Raw genomic sequence first — 19,343 nt, forward strand, 5'->3', positions numbered from 1 at the left:
AGGACGAGGGCGGGAAAATAATCACAAAATTCCCTTGGTAGTAGTGAACACCGTATGACGGAAGAAGGAAGTATGGGAAGAAGTCAGAGCCGGTATAATAATGTAGAGGCGTAATAGGAGGGTGAGGAAAAAATGTACAAGCGGAAAAGACGGAATAACAACAGGATGCGAAAAAGATTTAGCTGAAGGTACTCGGTCTCTTGGCGAGGAAGATCTTCTTGCCAACGCCAACTGGAGCACGGTGAGGGAGAGGGAACTTGAGGTTGGGGGTGAGGAGCTGCTTGATGTATGGTCGCTTGACATCAGCGGACTTCTCGATCTCGGCAACCTTGAGGATCTGTATTCGAATGGTTCGTTAGTAAATAATCCTTCGACGTTGTATAGTATGTTTTGGTGAAAAAAAAAAGTGACATACGTGGATGGACCTGAATCTGGCACGATGCCTGGCAGCCAAATCCTGGTAGAGGGAGTGGACGGCATCGGTTCTCGATAGTTCTCTGTACTCCTTGTACATGTTGTGGGTACCGCTTCGGGAGTCGTATCTGACCCAGATACCGAAGTTCTTGACCTTCAATGGACGCTTCTCATGGATCTAAAACAGTTTCCGAACAAATATCTCGTTAACCCATCTGCAATTCCCCATATCCAAGTTGGTCTGTTCTTGTGGTTGCAAAAAGGTACATACGACATTCAGAGAAACAATCTCTCCGGCGCTCTTCTTGACCTTTCTGAGCTTCTTGAGGAAGTACCAGAATCTCGACTTGGCGACGACATCGTTGGGGGCGAAGATTCGCATGCGGTATAATCTTGGAGTCTCATCGATCTCCGATGGGAGCTTGCGGCCGATGACCTGGTATTCCTGGAGACGACCTGCAATCACACAAAACCCCATCCATCAGCAATTCGTTCGAAAATGTCGTATCTTCTGTCCAGCCTGAATATCCTCCAGCAAAGCAATGCCCTCAGATTGGAAAAGTTGTCGGATTGCAAGTATTGTTGTGATATCGATATTCGAATAATTTTTTCGACCCATCCTCTCTTCCACCAATTCTCGAAAACGATCGGACCAGGAGTAATAGTAACGTACCCATCCTAGAATAAATTGTTAGTACTGAATAATTTCGACTGACGATAATTCCCGTCGATGAAGAGCTTACTTTGATATAGAACCTGTAGCGGGTTAGTAAACTGAAGTTGGTGATGTGGTCGTTGATGATGGTTGCTGGTGTTGAGAGCACTTTGTCGAAAATTCAAGATACCCAAATTTGCTAGGGCGACCAAGCGAGACACCAAAAACTTGGGTGGTGACTGCTTTTCTTGGATCCGGAAAGATTGCCGGGACAAACAGCTTCAGGGCTTCGACGGACAGCTTTGGTCTTGACAACACGCTCAACACATGCACCCAATCCGGCTCAACCTTGTCTCGTACCCAGGCCAGGACCCAGGCTTCAAGCTCCCTTGCAGGCCTGATACTATGCCGGCGCCCTCCAGTTTGATTTTTCACAGACACTACAATATATGCTACTATCTTGTAGAAGCAGAATTTTGAATTTGATTTCGTATGCTGGGTATTTCTTTCAATTATCTTTAATGCCATAATATTTATTAAGCTTCATTGTCAAGGCCATCGCCAGTAGGCATAACTTAGCTGAGCCATGCTATGCATATAACGAATCAATGAACCCCAATCTCCACCCCCTTGCCTCCCTCCAACTCCTCCCTCGCCAACCTCTGCCTCTCCAACTCCTCCACATCCCTCTTCTCCCTTTCTCTAATCCCCCGCAACAAATCCGGATAATACTTCTCCCCAACATCCGGATGACTCTTAATCCTATTCAACAACGTCGCCTCCCCCAGATGTTTAAACCTATCCTTCTTAAACGTAAATTCGATTGAATCTTTACTTCCTCCGACTATTTGTCTTTTTAAAGCAAGTACTGTCTCCGGAACGTTCATATCTTCGAAGGAGGCGTCGTAGGAGACGCCTTGGAAGAAGGGGATGGAGAATCTGGCGCCTGAACCGGGGGGAGGGGAGAGGACGCGGTGGGTGGTGGAGGTGCAGACGCCTTGGGTTATTGCTTCCATTCCTTGGCCGATTGCGACGACTGACCTTCTTGTCAGACCAATTGGAGGTTCGATACTGGAGGAACTATGGTAGGTTACGTACCGAATGTTCCATCGATGGGTGGGCAATCGATCCACAGGCCATCCGAGTTTTGGACTTGAAGGCCTTTATGGGGCGTTACCTGGAGCAAGTAAGACGATAACATCGAGTCCTTGTGGGGTCCGACGCCTATTATTTTGGTTGGTTTTCCGGCCTCATCATATTATATTCGTTAATTGGATTTATGAACGCAAGTATACCTTGCCCAGTCCCTTCCTTGATCTCCCCCAAATCGGGATACTTCACAATCTTCAACTTATGCTGCTGCCTATCACCCTTAACACCTTCGAAATACCTAACCCCCAAAAAAACAGTCAATTGCAATCTTCCCAAACCCCTAGAAACACAACATACATACCTATCGAATGCATCCGATGGCAATCCAATAGCTTCAGCGATAAGACTAGTAAAGAAAAAACTCATATCCGCCATTTCTTTCATATACTGTTCGTAAGTAGCTCTGAAACCGGGGAGAAGCTCATCTTTGACCCAGATGTTTGGTCCTACGAGATATCGATATATTGGGTCCTCTGGCTTTGGAGGGGGAGTTCTGTGCCGATGTCGATTTGTTCGCGCCAATCGACGGCGAAGCGGGTGCTGTATATCCAACATTTTAACAAAGGAACAGCGGGTATATAGGGGAAAGGGGATGTCATACATTTCATTTCCAAGTCTTGAGTATCCCAAGAAATGGGGGGCTAGGAGGAATCATATCATTGTTAGTATTCATAACAAAGCCATGGGATATGAATGCATGCTACGCACAGTTCTTCATCTCAAGACGAAGTTTCTCATCTTCGGGAAGATTAAAGAATTCAACCCCGAGTTTCTTGACTCGATCGATGAGTTCGCTGGAGATCCCGGTGTTCTTGATGTACAAGAAGCCGACCTTTTAAATATCATCATAGAATAATGTATCAAATCAAGTTAGCTCGACTTTTCATAAACCATACGGGGGTATATTATTAATCGTATGCAGGCAAATGTACAAAGAAGGAAGGAAGGAAGAAAAGTACCGACCTCGATTAATGCATGTCGGAGATCGTTGAGGAAGCCAGGCTTGGTATCCTCCGACCTTGCTAGAGAAAGATCCAGGATTGGGATCGAAGTGAAGGATGTCATTCCGAGCCAGTTTTATCGGTATCTAAATGGTGCGAAACCAGGAATAATATTGTTCAATGCAAATGCTGTTGTAGAATAACTTCAATTGTTTAATGTTAACCTCGGGTCGAGCCGATGTTCGGTCAACCGCTCGTTAATTCTCAATGTCGTCAACGAGTTGTAGTTTTAAGATCTATATCTTCACTCGGTTCAATCAATATCATTAGTTCCCAAGCAGTCTTTAATTTCCTTGGAAAAATTAAATTCCGAATGAAATTCCCAGAGTTTTAGAAACCATTGAATTCCGAAATAAAAGAAGTCCTAAAAAGCCTCGGGTGTCCCGCGGGTTGTTATATAATACAATCACGACATTTCTTAGTCAGCGGATGCGAGTCCAACACTTATACGTTCACCGATGGTACGACCCAGTACCTGTCTATCAGAATGTCCGTCTAGTCGCTACGACCTTCCAGGGTTGATTGGATGGTTGGTATAGCAGCCCATCTGAATGTAAGTAGCTATGTGCCTGTTCCCTGTTCATGCAGCTACTTTCAGCTAATCCGGTCACGCGATAGTCCATTCCAACCCGCGTTGTTCTTCTTTTCCAAAATAAATGATATATTATCTCCAGTCTCGGTGTGCTTTCGAAGAACTCTGTTGGATTTATTTGTGAGCCCGAGGCGGGGCTGAAGTAGAGGGCAGGGAAGGCAGCCACGAGGTCGACGGATCTTCGCGACACTTCACTGATAACGCCGCCTGCTGTATGTCCTGGAACCTCATCCGTTTCGATCCTTTAAATTTGCATCGTATCTTCGAAAAGAAACCCGACCAAACTCGGGATGAAATAGTGGGCCCCAGACCATACCATCCAGCTTCGGCAATCCCCAGCCTCCTGCCTGTCCCCATGCCCTGGCAGCTAGGCGAGTAGACTACCTGCAGGGGAAGCCAGCCGAGCTAACTTCTCCGCCCTTTTATCTTCCCATCCTCCTCAACTCCTATCATCACTTCTTAATTCCGATAAGAGTTAGGTATTGGATGGTTATAGTTGGGACCGTAACTTCTTCTTCTTTTTTTTTTTTAAATGATGTTACGGTCTGCAGTTTTAATTTATATTTGCGCTGCGCGCAGTTTGGTTGAGGGACTTGCGTTTGAGGGGCATGGCGTGGAGGCTTTGTTTAAGGGTCCTTGGGAGTCTTATAATAAAGCACCCGAGGGGAGGATAGTTCGACCGATAAAGGTGTATGGTACTGAAGGAGATGTTACTACTCCTGAGGGACTAACAGAAGGCGGGAAGACCACCTTGACGCCTGGGTCTTTAATTACATATGAGTTCGCGGAGAACATTGCCGGACGGTAAGGACAATCTACAGATCACGACCTCTTGAAAGTATCACCGAGTATGTTTTCTAATATAATATATACCTCTGTCGTGTAGAGTATTCTGGACAGTAGACGACAGCCCACATCTATCCAACAACCAAGTCACCGAATCCTTCCAACTCTCCTTCGGCTTCACCGAATCCCCAAACTTCATCGGCCGACACTCCGATGCCACCACTGACGCAAGACACCAAGATCTCCCACTGGACCAACCTTTCAAAGCCGGTAACAACAGCTTTGACAGGATATACGTCCGTGGAGCGTTTAAATACATGACCATCTGGATAAACGGAAACTCAACATACACCGGTGACGCCCCATCATTCACAATCTCAGATATCTTCGTGCCCTACGCTGCCATGCCACACTTTGAAAATCCAAAGGCATATACCGGATACTTCCATTCCTCGGATAACCTCCTAAACCGAATCTGGTACGCCGGAGCATATACCCTCCAACTCACCACCGTAAACCCGGAAGAAGGAGGATCGCTAGTCGATTTTAACAAACGTGTGGATCATAACCACTTCCCACCGGGTGCGTGGGCTAGTAACTTCACGATTAGCAACGGCTCTTCCGTCACCACCGACGGCGCAAAACGTGATCGTATGGTTTACGCCGGAGACATGACAATTGCTGTCCCCGGTATTGCCGTATCAACGTATGATCTAGATAGCATTAAGAATGCCTTGGAAACACTATTTGCTCATCAATATTGGGACGGTGGGATGCCGTATGCCGGTCCTCCGATGGGTTATCATGGCGAGTACAGTGATACCTACCATCTACACGCTCTACTCGGTGTTTGGAATTACGTCCACTACTCCGGCGACGTAGCATGGATGGCACGGTACTGGCCGGCATATAGACGGGCGCTTCGAGTTTCGTTAAGGCGGTGGAATAGATATCGAGGTCTTTTCTGGTGTTGGTCTACAGCCGACTGGCTTCGACCCGGTCAAGGAGGATATAATTCCGAAGCCAACGGGATATTTTATCTAACGGTGAAGAAAACTTTGGCGATAGCGGAGATTATGGGACCGGGGTATCTCAGTATGGAAGAGGCGAGGATGTTGAATGATATTTTGAGTGCTATGGAGCTTAATTATGAGATTTTGTGGGATGAGGAGAAGGGGTTTTATAGGGATAATATCGATACTAGGAGGAATATTTATCCGCAGGATGGGAACAGTTGGGCTATTTTTTCGGACGGGTTGGTTCCGATTGAGAGGGCGAAGGTTATTAGTAGGAATTTGAGGAAGAGGTGGAATAAGTACGGTGCTCCTGCAGTTGAGGTGAGTCCCCCCCTTTTTTTTTCCCCCCTCTCGTATTAAATAAGGAAGTTTTATTCTGACAATGGATGTGCAGATGCCAAACACGATTTCTCCCTTCGCGACAGGATTCGAGCTTATCGCTCACTGTTATGCGGAAGAGCACCAGTCAGCAGTAGATCTGATGCGTCGAATGTGGGGATACATGCTTGATGGCCAGGGAATGACGAATAGTACATTCCTCGAGGGCTTCACGATCGATGGGAACATCAGTAAGCATTCCAAAAAAAACCAATCTACCCAAGAACTTATCAAACGCTAATATAAAAATACAGAATACCCCGCCTACGGCTCCTCGGAACGAAACTCCCACGCCCACGGCTGGTCCAGCGGGCCCACCTACGTCCTCTCGACCGAAATCCTAGGAATAAAATTCATAACTCCGATGGGGTATTCCTGGAAGATTGAACCGCACTTCGTCGACCTCGATTGGGTCGAAGGAGGGTATGCAACTGCAGTTGGGAAATTCACTGTGAAATGGAAGAAAGGTGGGAAATTGGAGGTTAAAACACCCAACGGGACTAGTGGAATTGTTGTATGGGATGGGGAGAAGAGGACGTTACAAGGTGGTGGGATTTGGGTATGGCATTCTGATGGGTGGAGAGCCGGACGGTGGGATGGGGATGAGGATGATGAGAAGTATGCGTTTAGGAAACCGGACCCGGAGCAGGAGAGGCTGGGGCTGGAGAGGATCAGGTCGGGGTCTAGTTCTTCTGGCGGACAGTCTATTTTGTCGTGATCGGTACCTTCTCGCTAAATATTCACATGTCTTGAGGGGTGCTTTGCCTATTAGCACAATTGCATTGTAGTTTTGATTAATATCACCACTCGAGACTGTGGGAATATCTCATGAAGTCGAGTCTATAAATAATCGACGTGTACACGAACCCACCCTTGCTAACCCAACCAATCAAATCTCTTGCGCAAAAAATCCAACAATCCCTGCAATATTTTTATCAAGACAAGAATCTCAAGCTTCAAAAGCTCAATCCCAGAAAAAAAAAAAAAAGAGAGTTCCCTCCTTTCCTTTCCTTTCCTTTCCTTTCCTTTCCTTTCCTTTCCTTTTCTTCGCAATAAAACAACACCTTTTTATACAAAAATGATCCCCTTCACCCCCTCCCTCTCCAGCACAATCTCCTCCCCCGAAGGGACATACCACTACTCCCTCTCCCGTCTCGGTCCCTACCTCTCGACCATCAGCTCCGACGACCAACTCCGCATCCTCGACCCCACAAACCTAACGGTGATAACCTCCACCTCCTCCCCGACCCACTCCTCGGGCGTAACCTGTCTGTCATCGCTCGACGAAAGCGATCCAAACCTATTATTTACAGCTGGAAGGGATGGAACGGCGAAACTGTGGGATTTGAGACAGGGGATCGGAAGGCCTGTGGCGGTGTTCAGGAAGGGCGGGGAGCCGATACTTTCGTTGGCGGTTTGTAAGGGGAGGGGGTTGTTGGCCGTTGGGACGGAGTTGACGGGGACGGGGAGCGAGGTTGTTGTATGGTATCATTCATGCCCTTCCTTTCCCTTCCCTTTCCCTCTCTTTTTTTATAGAAAAGGTGACTAAGATAGTATTGGAATAGGGATCTCGAAGGACGAGAGAAAATGTCATACGTCGAATCGCATAACGATGATGTTACCCAGGTAATCTCAACGTTCCCCGGAACCTACAAAATCAAAAACCATCTACCAAAAGTACTAAAAAAAAAAAAAAACAGCTATCCTTCCACCCAACAATAACCTCCCTCCTCCTCTCCGGCTCCACCGACGGCCTGATAAACATCTACGACATGTCAATCCCCGAAGAAGACGACGCCCTCCACCAAGTAATAAACCACGGCTCCTCAATCCATCACGCCGGCTTCCTAAACGACTCTACAATATACGGTCTATCCCATGACGAAAACCTCTCTGTTTACAAACTCACGGACCCCAATGAAGATGTTGAAGAACCTGGGCCGGTGGTGTTTGGTGATGTAAGACAGAAATTGGGGTGTGATTATGCTGTTGGGATGTTGTTAAGGGGGAGGGAGAGCGCTGGGACTGGTATCTTGGCGGTGGGATCGCATGGTGAAGGGTGGGTTGATTTGCATTCTTTGAATGTGGATAGGACGGGGACTTGGGCGTTGGGTGGGGAGGATGTGGTTAGGCTGGTAGGGGGCCATAGAGGGGAGGTTGTTAGATGTTTATACTTAGACGATGTGGTAAGTGGAATATATCATTTATATTATCATCAGACGAATAAAGGACTAACGAGGCGTGATTTAGACTGCGACTGTGTATACTGGTGGGGAGGATGGATTGGTTAAAGCTTGGAAGCCGAGTTCTTGATTGGTATATAGGAGGTGATCTGTACTAGGTATTTCCATTGATGCCCAAACTGGCTAAAGGAGTGCAAGAGGTACAGCTATGTGAAAAGTCATCGATCCTCCTTGTTCATTGCTTTCGTCAATTTACAAGGCAGAAAAGAATCGACGACGCTGAGTTAAAGGAAATAGCGGCCCAAGTAGTATATAATAAGTCTAGAACAATTAGCCATTAATAATCATATATTCCAAATTTTGATTCTGTACTTACCATAGAATCCAATCTATACGACACAGCAATGCGGTACCGGTGGTGGTCATTGGTATCTTCGGTGTTCTGAATATAGCTCTTCGAAGTCCGAGTGACAACAGAACGATAAAAACACAATGGTGGAGGTTGGAGTGTTATTTACCCCACCTCTGCAACTGCTTGTCATACCCGATGATGTCAATGTCGATGTTGAGTGACGCGAGCATCATATCCATGGTAAAATGCTGTAGCATGAACATAAAATTAGATGCATTGAATGATCAAGTTAGAAACTTGTCCTCCCTCAATGCCGAGAAATAAAAAGAAATAGTAATTGGGCAGATTAACAGTGAAAGTATCCCAGAGGGGGCGTCTTTCGCGAATGTGTGAAGAAAAGTATCCACAGAGGGAGGAAGTACTCACGTCACCGTCGTCCTTAACGGTATCCTTGGTTTCATTTTGTTGTTTCTCCAACTCAGACATTTCATCAAAACCCGCTTCGTACATAGCAAGCCGCCTCGCTTCCTTTTGCTCCTCCGTCAACCCTTCTTCGGGATCTTCATCAGCAAACCCCCATCCGCCGCCACTCCTGCTGCGCTTCTGTCTATCGCGGTATCCCGCCATCCCACCCATTCTTTGGAAACGCTGCTCAGCACCCGAAAACATACGATCGGCTGCATTTTGCGCCGCCTGTCGCCATTTCAGAATAAGCTCCTCGAGTTTATCATCTTCTCCCGATTGTTCAATTTTTAGAGCTTGCGACGATTCTTCGAGGGCTTGCTTGGCAGTACGAACTGAGTTTCGGAGTTGGGAGAGCTTTTGTTCCAGTGAGAGGATGTATGGGTCCTTGGTGGAGAGTGAGGCTGGACCGGAGAGGTTGAGCTTTGAAGTCTTTTTTAAGGAGGAACGGAACGGTGGATTATTCGATTTGATACTAGATTTGGCAGATCGTTGAGGGAGAATTGCCGGTATATTGATTGGCTTTGTGACCGTTTCAATGTCTTCGCTCGGTTTATGAAGACGAGGAAGCGGAGTATACGGAATCGTAGTCTTTTGAGGTGGTGTGGATGGCGGATACTTTTGTGGAGATTCACGATTGGCAGTCGAGGTATTGTGTAGTGCATTGTTAAGTTTCAAAGGTGATTTGAAAGGTCTCATAAGTTTATTCGTAGCCGTCATTGAAGAGTTTAGACGACGACGTTTGGCGGCTGGGAGACTAGGCGTAGTTGATGTACTTGGAGTCGGACTAGGCATTCGTGGTGGGGACGATGAGAGGGCGAATGATTCCGGTTGGAAGGATTCGGCAGGTGGGGATTCTGCGATTGTTGGGGGGGCTGGGACGTCGATGTATTCATTATCTGGGGTGGGTTCCTGGATATCTGTTTCCTCGACGTCGGCGAAGGAGATGCTGGTGTCGTGTCCATCTTGTTCCTGGACTGTTTCCAACACTGGAAGGCCAGCATATCCGTCTTCGGAGCCAGGTTTCTGAATATCCATTTCTTCAACACCAACCAACCCGGCGCTAACATCGAAGTCTTCCTGTTCCGGAACAGTTTCCAAACCCGGTTGCTTCATAGGACTCGTATGAAACTCCGGAGGCGGACTCGACTCCGACGGCAAAAACACAGCAGACTTCGACTCTATCGACGAGTCCGGCAAAGCTGCAGTGCAACTAGACTGCTGAAGAACATGTCCATTTTCTTCCTCATGGGAGGTCGTTCGAGGTTTACATGGAGTGGTTTCGGTGGTAAATTGAGATGAAGGTGGTAGATGTTGGACCAAAAGTGCTTGGAGTGGAGATTCTGGACTCAATGGACCTGGAGGGTCGCTGAGAGGATCTGGACTGCCGTAGGGCGATGTCGCGGGGACAGCTGGTGGTCGTGGGGGTGGGGTTGAGGGTTCCATGATGTGGATGGTAGATGGAGATGACTTGTTTGGGCGCAGCGTCGGATGAGAACGCGTGCCGGTCGACAACGCGAAAATTGCAACATCCCTACTAAACCAGCGCTGGCTGGGCAAACAAGACCCCAGAGATACGTACGTTGATACCTGCATGCCGATACAAAACTTTAAGAATATTTCCTACCCTATTGACAATCCTACAAAAGAACCATTTACCAAAACTTGATACTCATGATTGAATTCCCATGCGTTTTTCCTGAATTAAACCGATTGACCACCCCTCCTAAACCACATACAGTCCTTGGACAGGACATCTCTAGCAGAAGCAATCTATCTTTCGAAATTTGAACTGGTACTGTATGGAAGTAATTGAAAAATATTTGTAGAGGATGAACTTACACAGTAGGTGTGACGGTTTCCCAAATAAGAGTGAAGGTTGTATGATCCTTCCCAAGCCAGGTACTGCAGAATTCTAGGCCCTCACCCGACGTGAAAAGACTCTACTTCAATTACCATCATCCCAACATATTGTGGCGCTGGTCGAGTGTAGTACCGACCAAACAAACATTACACGCCGTCACGGCATACGATTCGTGCATTAAAAATCTTGGAATACGGTCTTGGCCCAGGTATTCCGAAGTGCGAAGCCAACGAGTTGACGCCATTCCTAGCAAAAAAAATATTGGTGGCGGCTCTAGTGCAGCTGAACGCGGGGTGCGAATGTTGCGCTGCGCTGCAGCTGGAGAACTCGGGGTTTAAGGTGGAGTACATTCGATGTCATATGCATTGTATCGATGAGTTAATATGCCCACTGGCTCACTAAAATTCTCTGGGGAGCTACTAGCTACTTGGTTTATATAATTATTGAAGGGAGGTGCTTAAGCTTATTCGCACTCGGGGCATGAGCTAGATCTGTGCTGGCTGGACGTAGTCGCTGAAGTTATAGTGTATAAGTATTTACTCACATAAATACAATCATGAATTCGAATCAAAATTTAAATGCCACGGCCTCGCAGTCTAGCTGAAGTTAGTTAACTAGTACTAATCAAGTTCTGGTTGAGCTGAGGCTACAATTGTGCAGCATGCAAAAATTGTGGTTGAAACTCATACGCAGTAGGTTATTGCTACGGGACGCCAACAAGCTTGCCCTCGGCTCTCGCCTCCGCAGCCAACTTGGGATGGGAGGCTGAAAGATATGTTTTTGCTGTTGCATGTTGCCAACCATACTGACTTATGCCGTGATTGATCATCAATTGGATAGAAGGGTATTCTACGTTATGTAACACCGTTGAATTTTTTTAACTAAAGTTATAACATTGGGTGACCGCAATCGGAATTTCAAGAATCAAATTCTAGATTTCCGCGATGGATCCATCGACATTAGTCTAAAATCTACCAACATAATATCGTTACGTTACAAGATTGACTTAGAATCCTCAGGTGAGAATTGCCGCCCCACGACCGAAGAAGACCCTCTTCGCATTATACTATTACCGCGATACAAACCCTGCGAACTAGACCGGAACGCTGAATTCTGATTTTGACTTCTTGGCGACACCTGCTTCACCTCCCGTGTGAGGTGTTCAAGCTTTCTCTCCAAGGAGTTGATATTTTGATCAAGTGGATGCGGCCAGGGATGGCTTGTTCTTGTGCATATGCTCAAAATATTCCTTCGAGGATTCTAGGTAAGCTATGACACAGTGCAAAATCGAATATCGAACCACGCAATCAACCGATACTCGGGTACAACATTCATTAAAGCAAACGTTCAAACACTAAAGCAACATGGTATATCCGCTTGCCACGTTACAGGTCTTAAGGATATAATGGGCAGGAACATGAGGAGCCCTATAGCTCTATCTTCTAGTACGTTTAGTGAGCCATTGCATTGGTCGCCGATATAGTCAAAAGCCTCGAGCTAGGGTCTCATAACAACATACCTTAGACACAAAGTTCTGACCGTGGCTTCGATAGCAAAACCATCGCCGAATACTTCTTCTCTATTAGATCTAATCTTTAAATCTTTGTTCCTAATCAATATCGAGAGAAAAAGAAGCTGCGTTGCTCACTTGTGGTATTTCCCAAAGCAGCCACGCGGGACCGGGAATTCCCCTGCCCAGAACCTCCCCAGGCATCAATTTCTCGGCGCATGAGCCCTGGATGCCTGGCTGCGGTACTGTGGCCATTTTGTACTCAAGCCAGCCTAAACCTCGAACGTCATGCCTTCTCGAAGCCTCTGCGCCAGTGAATATGCCACGATGTTCTCCACCACGAGCTCCTGAATAAAGCCCTCAAATCCGTTGACAGTCGTATACCGTCTATATAACAGTCGCTGAGAACGTTAATATTCACGACTGTTGTGTCGATATCCAATTCATTCAATTCCACCTAAGTAGCTATGGAAGCGACTCCGGAGCAGGCCGCAGCGGCCAAAATATACCAGTCACTTAAGGACAACAAGGAAGCATTCTACTCGAACCTTACGGGTGGGTCGATAACAGAGATCAATTTTGTCACTTCCGCAGCGCCGGTATGGCCCCTACTTTATCTCCACTTGGCGTGGGCATATTCTAACAAATGGAGTCTTTGACAGATTGCATATTTTATCTATGCCGCACTTCAAACCCGGAAAGGCTTCTTTCAATCAGATGAATATTCTTTACCGTTATTCCTGATAGACTTCGGATTAAACGCGGCAGCTCTCTTACTTTCAATTACCGTGTACTCCAAATATGCGATATACTTCAGTCTCTTCCTCGCCCTGAATGGGTGTGTTCTATACTTCACACAGTCTCCGTTGACTCAAACGAGATCACGAAAGCCACCACCAAAGGACGATGTAGCAAAAGAGTTGTCCGAGAAAGAGAAGCTGGATGTTTATCTTCCGAAAAAGGCGTTTATTACTGTTTGGAGGGGTGGCATGATGATGATTACTTGTCTTGCCATTCTCGCAGTAGATTTCCCTGTGTTCCCAAGGCGTTTCGCTAAAGTCGAGACTTGGGGTCAAAGTTTGGTACGGGCTAAAACTATACGAAATATCCCTCCGGAAGTGCTTAGTTGACCATGGGGTATATAGATGGATCTCGGCGTCGGCTCTTTCGTCTTTGCGAACGGTGTCGCCACCGCCCGCGGTATCCTACGGGATGCCCACCTCGGCAAAACCGCACCTTTAGTCACCCGCCTGAAACGAAGCTTCCGAAGCTCTCTAGCATTACTAGCTCTCGGCCTCATCAGACTTTTCCTTACCAAAACTGCCGATTATCATGAACACATCACTGAATACGGATTACACTGGAACTTTTTTATGACCCTTGGTTGTCTACCACCGTTCGTGGCTCTATTTCAAGGGACTTTTACCAAAATGGCTTTCCCTGAGCTGTTGGCTATTTGTACCGGTGCGGGGTATCAGTTGGTTTTATTTAACTATGGGCTTCAGAATTGGGTTCTCCTTGCTGAACGCACAAATATCATTAATGCTAATAAGGAGGGAATCGCATCGTTTTTCGGATACCTCGCTATCTTCCTAGCGGGTCAGGCAACAGGCATGAGGATATTACCCCTCCAACAGCAACCGCAATCACAAAGCAAACAACCACAAGCGATCGGCAAGAAGAAGACATCCGCTCAAAACTCAGCGAAGAAGCCGCTTCTCAAGCCATTGTTGCTTCAGGCCATCGTCTGGACAATGTTGTATCAGTTGACTGATAACTACAAGTATGGCATGATAAATACGCAGATCTCGCGGAGAATAGCAAATATGCCGTATCTGTGCTGGGTTGGGGCCTTTAACTGCTGGCAGCTTTTGGCGTTTTATTTGATCGAAACGACATGTTGGGGTGATTCGGAGTCTGTCGGTGGGAAGGGTAGTTCGGCGGCGACGTATGAGGAGAGGAGTCCTAGGTTGTTAAGGGCATTCAATAGGAATGGATTGATTATCTTTCTGGTGGTAAGTACATTTTTCGTTTACCGTTTCGTGGTAAAACATGCTAACAACAGTCATTTTTGGATCTGTAGGCGAATATTGCTACTGGGCTGGTCAATATGACCATGAACACGATCGAAACCAAAACGCCGGTCTCTATGGGTATCTTATTTGCATACGCATTTGGTTTGAGCAGCTTGGCTGTCGGGCTTGATCTAAAGAATATCACGATCAAGTTCTAAACGCAGGCTCTCCATGTAAAAGCAGCATGTTTTGGTGTTTGAAGCGAAAAAATTAGGGACTTGATGTATATATTTTGTACTGGAAACTCCTATCGTACACCGTAATATTTAATAAACTTGTGCCCTAAGACCTATATAGATCTCCTAATTATATTTTATACAATAGATCATTCGTCATCCTCGTCGCTGTCGAACTCCAAGCTCTCTTCATCGTCATCCTCGCTAACGTCCTCGTCACTCTCTTCCTCCTCCGCAACCTGTTTTGTCTTCTTGCCCTTGTTCGGCTTCGCCTTTCCGCTCTCCTTTTCCTTCTTCTCTCGCCTCTCCTCTTCCTTCTTCGCCTCTTCTAAATTCTTCCCCCTCTCTTCTCGCACGTTCCTTTGGGTAATCACATAAACACCTAGCGGACTCTTTTCCCACTCCAACCTCTTCGAGAATCCCATAACCTCGTCCATTCTTCCGGGTCCGAAGTTAACATCCCGTCTCTTCTCCTCAATCCACTTGGCGTTGCTCTCTAACCTTGCCACCAACCCAGCCAACGCATTGTTAAACCTAACGTTTTTATTCCCGGTACCGGGGGCGCTAGCTTTCTTCAAGTACTTTCGAACGATCATCACCGGTGGAACAATTAGTTCCGGGAAAGCCACGCTTGTCGCCCATAGTACGAAGTACTCGCTGAGAACCTCCACAACCTGGTCTCCAACTCCATCTTGTAAGACCCGGGTTCGTAGATAACTCTTCGGCACTCTGATGATTGTGGCGAAGTCCAGGGGTTTCAGTGTCGACGCCTTTGGTGGCTTCTTCATCTCGTTTGAGGTGAGGATTTCCAAAATTATCGATGCGAGGGGGATATACACCCCAGTATGTCTCGATAAGCGGATCAACGATCTGATCAAATGTAGTCGGAGTGGGAAATATTGTGCGGTAGGTATTAACCGCGCCGCGCCTAGCGTAACCTGCACGAGCGGGTATATCAATGGATGAAGCGGGCTTTGTTTACCCTTCTCCGCTTGCTTCAGTCCATCACAATGCGTAGCGAGCACTCTGGACCAGAAGTCTAATGAGTGCACATACTGCCAATTGTAAACTTGCTTGTAGCTTTCCTTCGAGTTATTTGTGATGCTATTTCGTAAATGGACGGCGAGTTGACGGATATAGCCGAATCCGAGCATGTAAGAAAGGTCCTCGTCGACACCGAAGAGATCGATACCGCCGTTTTTCATGAGATTGATGCTTGGGAGGGTATGTGTGGTTGTTCCTCTGCAGCCTTTGAGGAGACCATTGTAGGCGGCCTTGAGACAGGCTTCTTGGAGAGTTGAGTCTCCGATGACGATGAGTTTGCGGAGAACTAGATAGGCGGTCACTCGGGCGGAGTCTTCGGTTGAAGGAGATGACCAGATTTCGACGACCTGCTTTACGAAGTCTCGGAGAAATCGACGGAACGAGAGGAGGTATGGAATCAGGCCGAGGGTAGAGTTTAGGACGAGTTTTGTGGTGGAAGAGTCTGTAAGATTGGAGAGGAGGTGTAGGAGAGAGGATGAATGGGACTTGAGGAGGGTTGTGAGGGTCTTAAATTTTGCGGAGTCGGTGGAAATACGGCTATAATAAGAAGTTAGTACAGGCCTTGGCAGAGAAAACATCATGAGGGAACTTACATCTTGCCACTCGGTAGCTCTTTTACGGGAAGATGATGATTGAGAACCTCGGGTATCCGTTTCAAAGCAAGGACAAGCAGATCGTGGTAGACTAGATCATGGTTAGCGCATAGCTTTCAGAGGAGGATTTGTGACAAGACCATACCATCGGGGTTCGCAATCGAATACTTGAAGTTCTTCTCCTCTGCCTCTCCTACGTGCGCAGCAGCTCTGAATGCTAGAACAACTTCCCTTGTCGCCCTCAAACTGTGCTGCTCTTTTAATGACTTCTCCCATTGTTCGATTTGTGCCTTCTTGACAATCTTCGACTTCCCGTCGTCATCTGCCTTGCCCTTCTTGGCCTTCTTTGAAGGCGCCTCTTCTTCATCATCTTCTTCAAGATCACTAATCGCACTTAGGTCGTCCTGCTCCGCCATCTTGAAATCCAATAGCTCTGAGTCGTTCTCCTGTAGGTACTTGAAGAACTCGGGGTCTTTCTCTGCGAGTGCCGCCAACTGGTCCTTGTGGCTCTCAATTGCGTCGCCTCCCTGCTTTTCATCTGAGTCCGAGCCTTCTTCAGCAGCTGCTGCCTCCTCTGCCTCACTCCTCTTCCGTTTTCCGCTCTTCTCTTTCTTCTTGCCCTCCTTCGTCGGCTGCGACGGCACCTCGAATCCTCCTTGGAAAAACTGTTCCACGCTCATATTCTCGAATAAATCACCGTCAGTCGCCGAAGCAACCTTGGTTTTCTTCTGCTTCTTAGTTTCTTCGTCATCAGAAGCCTGTTCGTCGTTATAGTACTCTCGATCTTCAGTCTTTCGCTTCTTCGACGTCTTCAGTCGCTGCTTTATCTTCTTGACGGCATTGCGCTGCTCGATGACTTTGGGTAATTTGTTCTTTTCGAACTTCTTGGTAGCTTTCGATTTGGCCATGGTTGGCGACTAACTGGTAGTGAGTGGGATTTACGGCGACCGGTGGTGGTGGTGGTGGTGGACAATTGTCGCGCGCAGAATGCTAGATGAGGATCTTTATCGAACCCAGCGAACAGAAATTTTTGAACAGAAAGCGCGATGCCAAGAGAAAATTTTGGAGCCCAACACATTTTTGGAGTTTCGTGTAACGTTGTCAACCCTGTCGCAACACATTTTGCGAGATAACCGGCTTGGTGGTCTACAGCTTGGTCCGCAGCTGTATAGACACATCTGGCTCGGGGGAGGGATCGAATAGGTTGGAAAGCGAAGGATTTCGGGAACGAGGAGTACATTGTCTCGGAGTTACTGCTGATGAACCAGGTCGTGTTCAGGCGACATTCTGACACAGCGGGCAGCTGCCTCTGATCAAACCAGGCCAGGTACATCAAATACAGTAAACTCTAGCATCTGTAAGGATAATTATATTTACGTAGTAGAATTTTGTAATACTTCGTAAAAGAGAGATGATTGAAATTTAATCTATTATACAAAGTGCTTCAGCTATTTTAAGAGAACGCCACAGGAGTGGATACCAGCCACAACACAAGAAGCCACACAAAATTGAGCCCAAAAGTGCAACACAAAAAAGTGTTGATGAAATACAGTGTGAGAGCTTTTGTTGTAATCCGCCGCAACTTGACGGATCATGACAGGGGTCGACAAGATTGAAATATTTACATATGAAGAAGCACTAATTTCGTAACTTTTGTTCTGGTATACAGTTCATTCATTCATTCAAAAAAAAAAGAAAAGAAAAGAAAAGAAAAAATGGAAATAGAGCAAAGTTCTCACTCAGGGATCTTGCCAGCAAGAAGAGCATCTAAATAAGCCAGGAATTTGTCACTTGTGACCGTACTTAACTTGTCGAAGACGGCGTCCGGCATGGCTTCTAGGACTTTGAGGATCTCGGGATCGAGTGCTTCGACCACAGGTGTTTCAAAAAGTAATTTCTTCATTACCCCGGGTTCTGGAGCGTCTGGGTTTGGTGCTCGTCGGAGGATCTTGGATTGATAGATTCCTTGTGAGAGGCGTTTGTAGATGCCGAGGCCGGTGTTGGCAAGAGGTGCTGACAAAACAGCAGGGATCAAAAAAGGCACAACGATGAAGTTGGAGATCTTCATGGCTGTTATTTCCGAAGATCGATCGGTCGCAGTTATGAAGGGCGTAGACCTTCCCGGAATATTAAACCCGGTGGGGAAAGATAGCAAGGGTTATCTTCAATTGGTAAAGAAAAGAGGTCATAAGAGAAGGTATTAACCAGCAGGGTACGGAATTATTAACCAGGGTAAATATAGCATGTAGTATGGCAGAATAGCTTGGGGACTCTAGTTCGATCAGTCTTTTCTGATAAATCTAGGAGAGAGTAATCCTTGCACGGTCGAAATATCGATTTATATACCCCTCCATACATGGGTAGGTCTCAAGTTAACGTTCCTGGGAGACTTTTGGACAGGTGGAACCTCGTGCATTACGAGACACTCACCAACGAAGATTCGAATATTCTCCAGAAAGAAAATCTTTGCAGCCTGGGCTGTCGCATAATATACTAATATGCGATAGAGTTTAAATCTCAATTAGGTATGTTGATATGTTACAGATCATCTCGACTATTGCCCGAGGAAGCATTGCGGGGATCTGAATCATGTCTAGGTCAGGTCATCGTTGGTTGTTCTAATCGTCTACTTGTCTTCCTCTTTCGGAGTGGGGATTCCGAATTCCCCCGTTTCAACTGGCTAGCTGCTCTTTTAAAACACAACCTCGCCACAATAGCGTACCTGCTATAGAGATTCTAGATCCAACATACATAGATTAGCGAGAGGCTAATTTCGCCTCGTAGCGGAAATTTTATGACGACTAATATGACTGGGGCAAGTCCCGGCCTCTTGGCCAGGGGCTTGGAAATGGTTAATATTTGCTAATACTCCGTCGTCTATTGACAAGTTGAACGTTAAAAATCTGCCAAAATGCAACAATTGATTTGTTTCCTAACTTGAACAATTACGCTACCGACTTCTTGGCTTTGGCGTGGCATATACGCCTGACCTGGATTGGTTGTTACCCAACTGGAGCTCGCGATGTTCGAGCGCAATTATTTTCGCTAGTACGTAACAGCATAGATCGTGAGGTCTTGTTGGAACATCTA

General features: G+C 46.7%; 7 protein-coding genes across 7 annotated transcripts; 3 read left to right on the forward strand and 4 right to left on the reverse strand.

Annotated features, from left to right (window-relative positions):
• Nucleotides 1-178: 178 nt before the first annotated feature.
• DFL_005123 (60S ribosomal eL20 domain-containing protein) lies at nt 179-3,286 on the reverse strand (the record flags this gene model as incomplete). The annotated part of the gene is made up of 14 exons (XM_067634336.1): nt 179-337; nt 416-592; nt 686-870; nt 1,088-1,092; nt 1,158-1,170; nt 1,514-1,574; nt 1,684-2,105; nt 2,168-2,293; nt 2,365-2,459; nt 2,523-2,567; nt 2,672-2,761; nt 2,823-2,862; nt 2,930-3,053; nt 3,185-3,286. The coding sequence occupies 14 exons, from the start codon at nt 3,284-3,286 to the stop codon at nt 179-181; spliced, it is 1,644 nt and encodes a 547-aa protein (XP_067492414.1).
• Nucleotides 3,287-4,349: 1,063 nt separating this feature from the next.
• On the forward strand, nt 4,350-6,712 carry DFL_005124 (uncharacterized protein; the record flags this gene model as incomplete). Its single annotated transcript, XM_067634337.1, has 4 exons — nt 4,350-4,618; nt 4,701-5,937; nt 6,011-6,185; nt 6,249-6,712. The coding sequence occupies 4 exons, from the start codon at nt 4,350-4,352 to the stop codon at nt 6,710-6,712; spliced, it is 2,145 nt and encodes a 714-aa protein (XP_067492415.1).
• Nucleotides 6,713-7,072: 360 nt separating this feature from the next.
• On the forward strand, nt 7,073-8,307 carry DFL_005125 (uncharacterized protein; the record flags this gene model as incomplete). The annotated part of the gene is made up of 4 exons (XM_067634338.1): nt 7,073-7,479; nt 7,560-7,620; nt 7,695-8,180; nt 8,245-8,307. 4 exons carry the CDS (start codon nt 7,073-7,075, stop codon nt 8,305-8,307), a joined length of 1,017 nt encoding a protein of 338 aa, XP_067492416.1.
• A 122-nt stretch (nt 8,308-8,429) lies between these two features.
• DFL_005126 (uncharacterized protein) lies at nt 8,430-10,437 on the reverse strand (the record flags this gene model as incomplete). Its single annotated transcript, XM_067634339.1, has 4 exons — nt 8,430-8,498; nt 8,554-8,566; nt 8,701-8,777; nt 8,956-10,437. 4 exons carry the CDS (start codon nt 10,435-10,437, stop codon nt 8,430-8,432), a joined length of 1,641 nt encoding a protein of 546 aa, XP_067492417.1.
• A 2,395-nt stretch (nt 10,438-12,832) lies between these two features.
• DFL_005127 (uncharacterized protein) lies at nt 12,833-14,598 on the forward strand (the record flags this gene model as incomplete). The annotated part of the gene is made up of 4 exons (XM_067634340.1): nt 12,833-12,964; nt 13,028-13,447; nt 13,511-14,380; nt 14,449-14,598. The coding sequence occupies 4 exons, from the start codon at nt 12,833-12,835 to the stop codon at nt 14,596-14,598; spliced, it is 1,572 nt and encodes a 523-aa protein (XP_067492418.1).
• Nucleotides 14,599-14,765: 167 nt separating this feature from the next.
• DFL_005128 (uncharacterized protein) lies at nt 14,766-17,161 on the reverse strand (the record flags this gene model as incomplete). The annotated part of the gene is made up of 3 exons (XM_067634341.1): nt 14,766-16,197; nt 16,254-16,344; nt 16,399-17,161. 3 exons carry the CDS (start codon nt 17,159-17,161, stop codon nt 14,766-14,768), a joined length of 2,286 nt encoding a protein of 761 aa, XP_067492419.1.
• Nucleotides 17,162-17,988: 827 nt separating this feature from the next.
• Nucleotides 17,989-18,321, reverse strand: DFL_005129 (uncharacterized protein; the record flags this gene model as incomplete). The annotated part of the gene is made up of 1 exon (XM_067634342.1): nt 17,989-18,321. The coding sequence occupies one exon, from the start codon at nt 18,319-18,321 to the stop codon at nt 17,989-17,991; it is 333 nt and encodes a 110-aa protein (XP_067492420.1).
• Between the last annotated feature and the right edge of the window lie 1,022 nt (nt 18,322-19,343).

Source organism: Arthrobotrys flagrans (genome assembly GCF_004000055.1).
Source record: "Arthrobotrys flagrans strain CBS H-5679 chromosome Unknown unitig_0, whole genome shotgun sequence".
NCBI lineage: Eukaryota > Fungi > Ascomycota > Orbiliomycetes > Orbiliales > Orbiliaceae > Arthrobotrys > Arthrobotrys flagrans.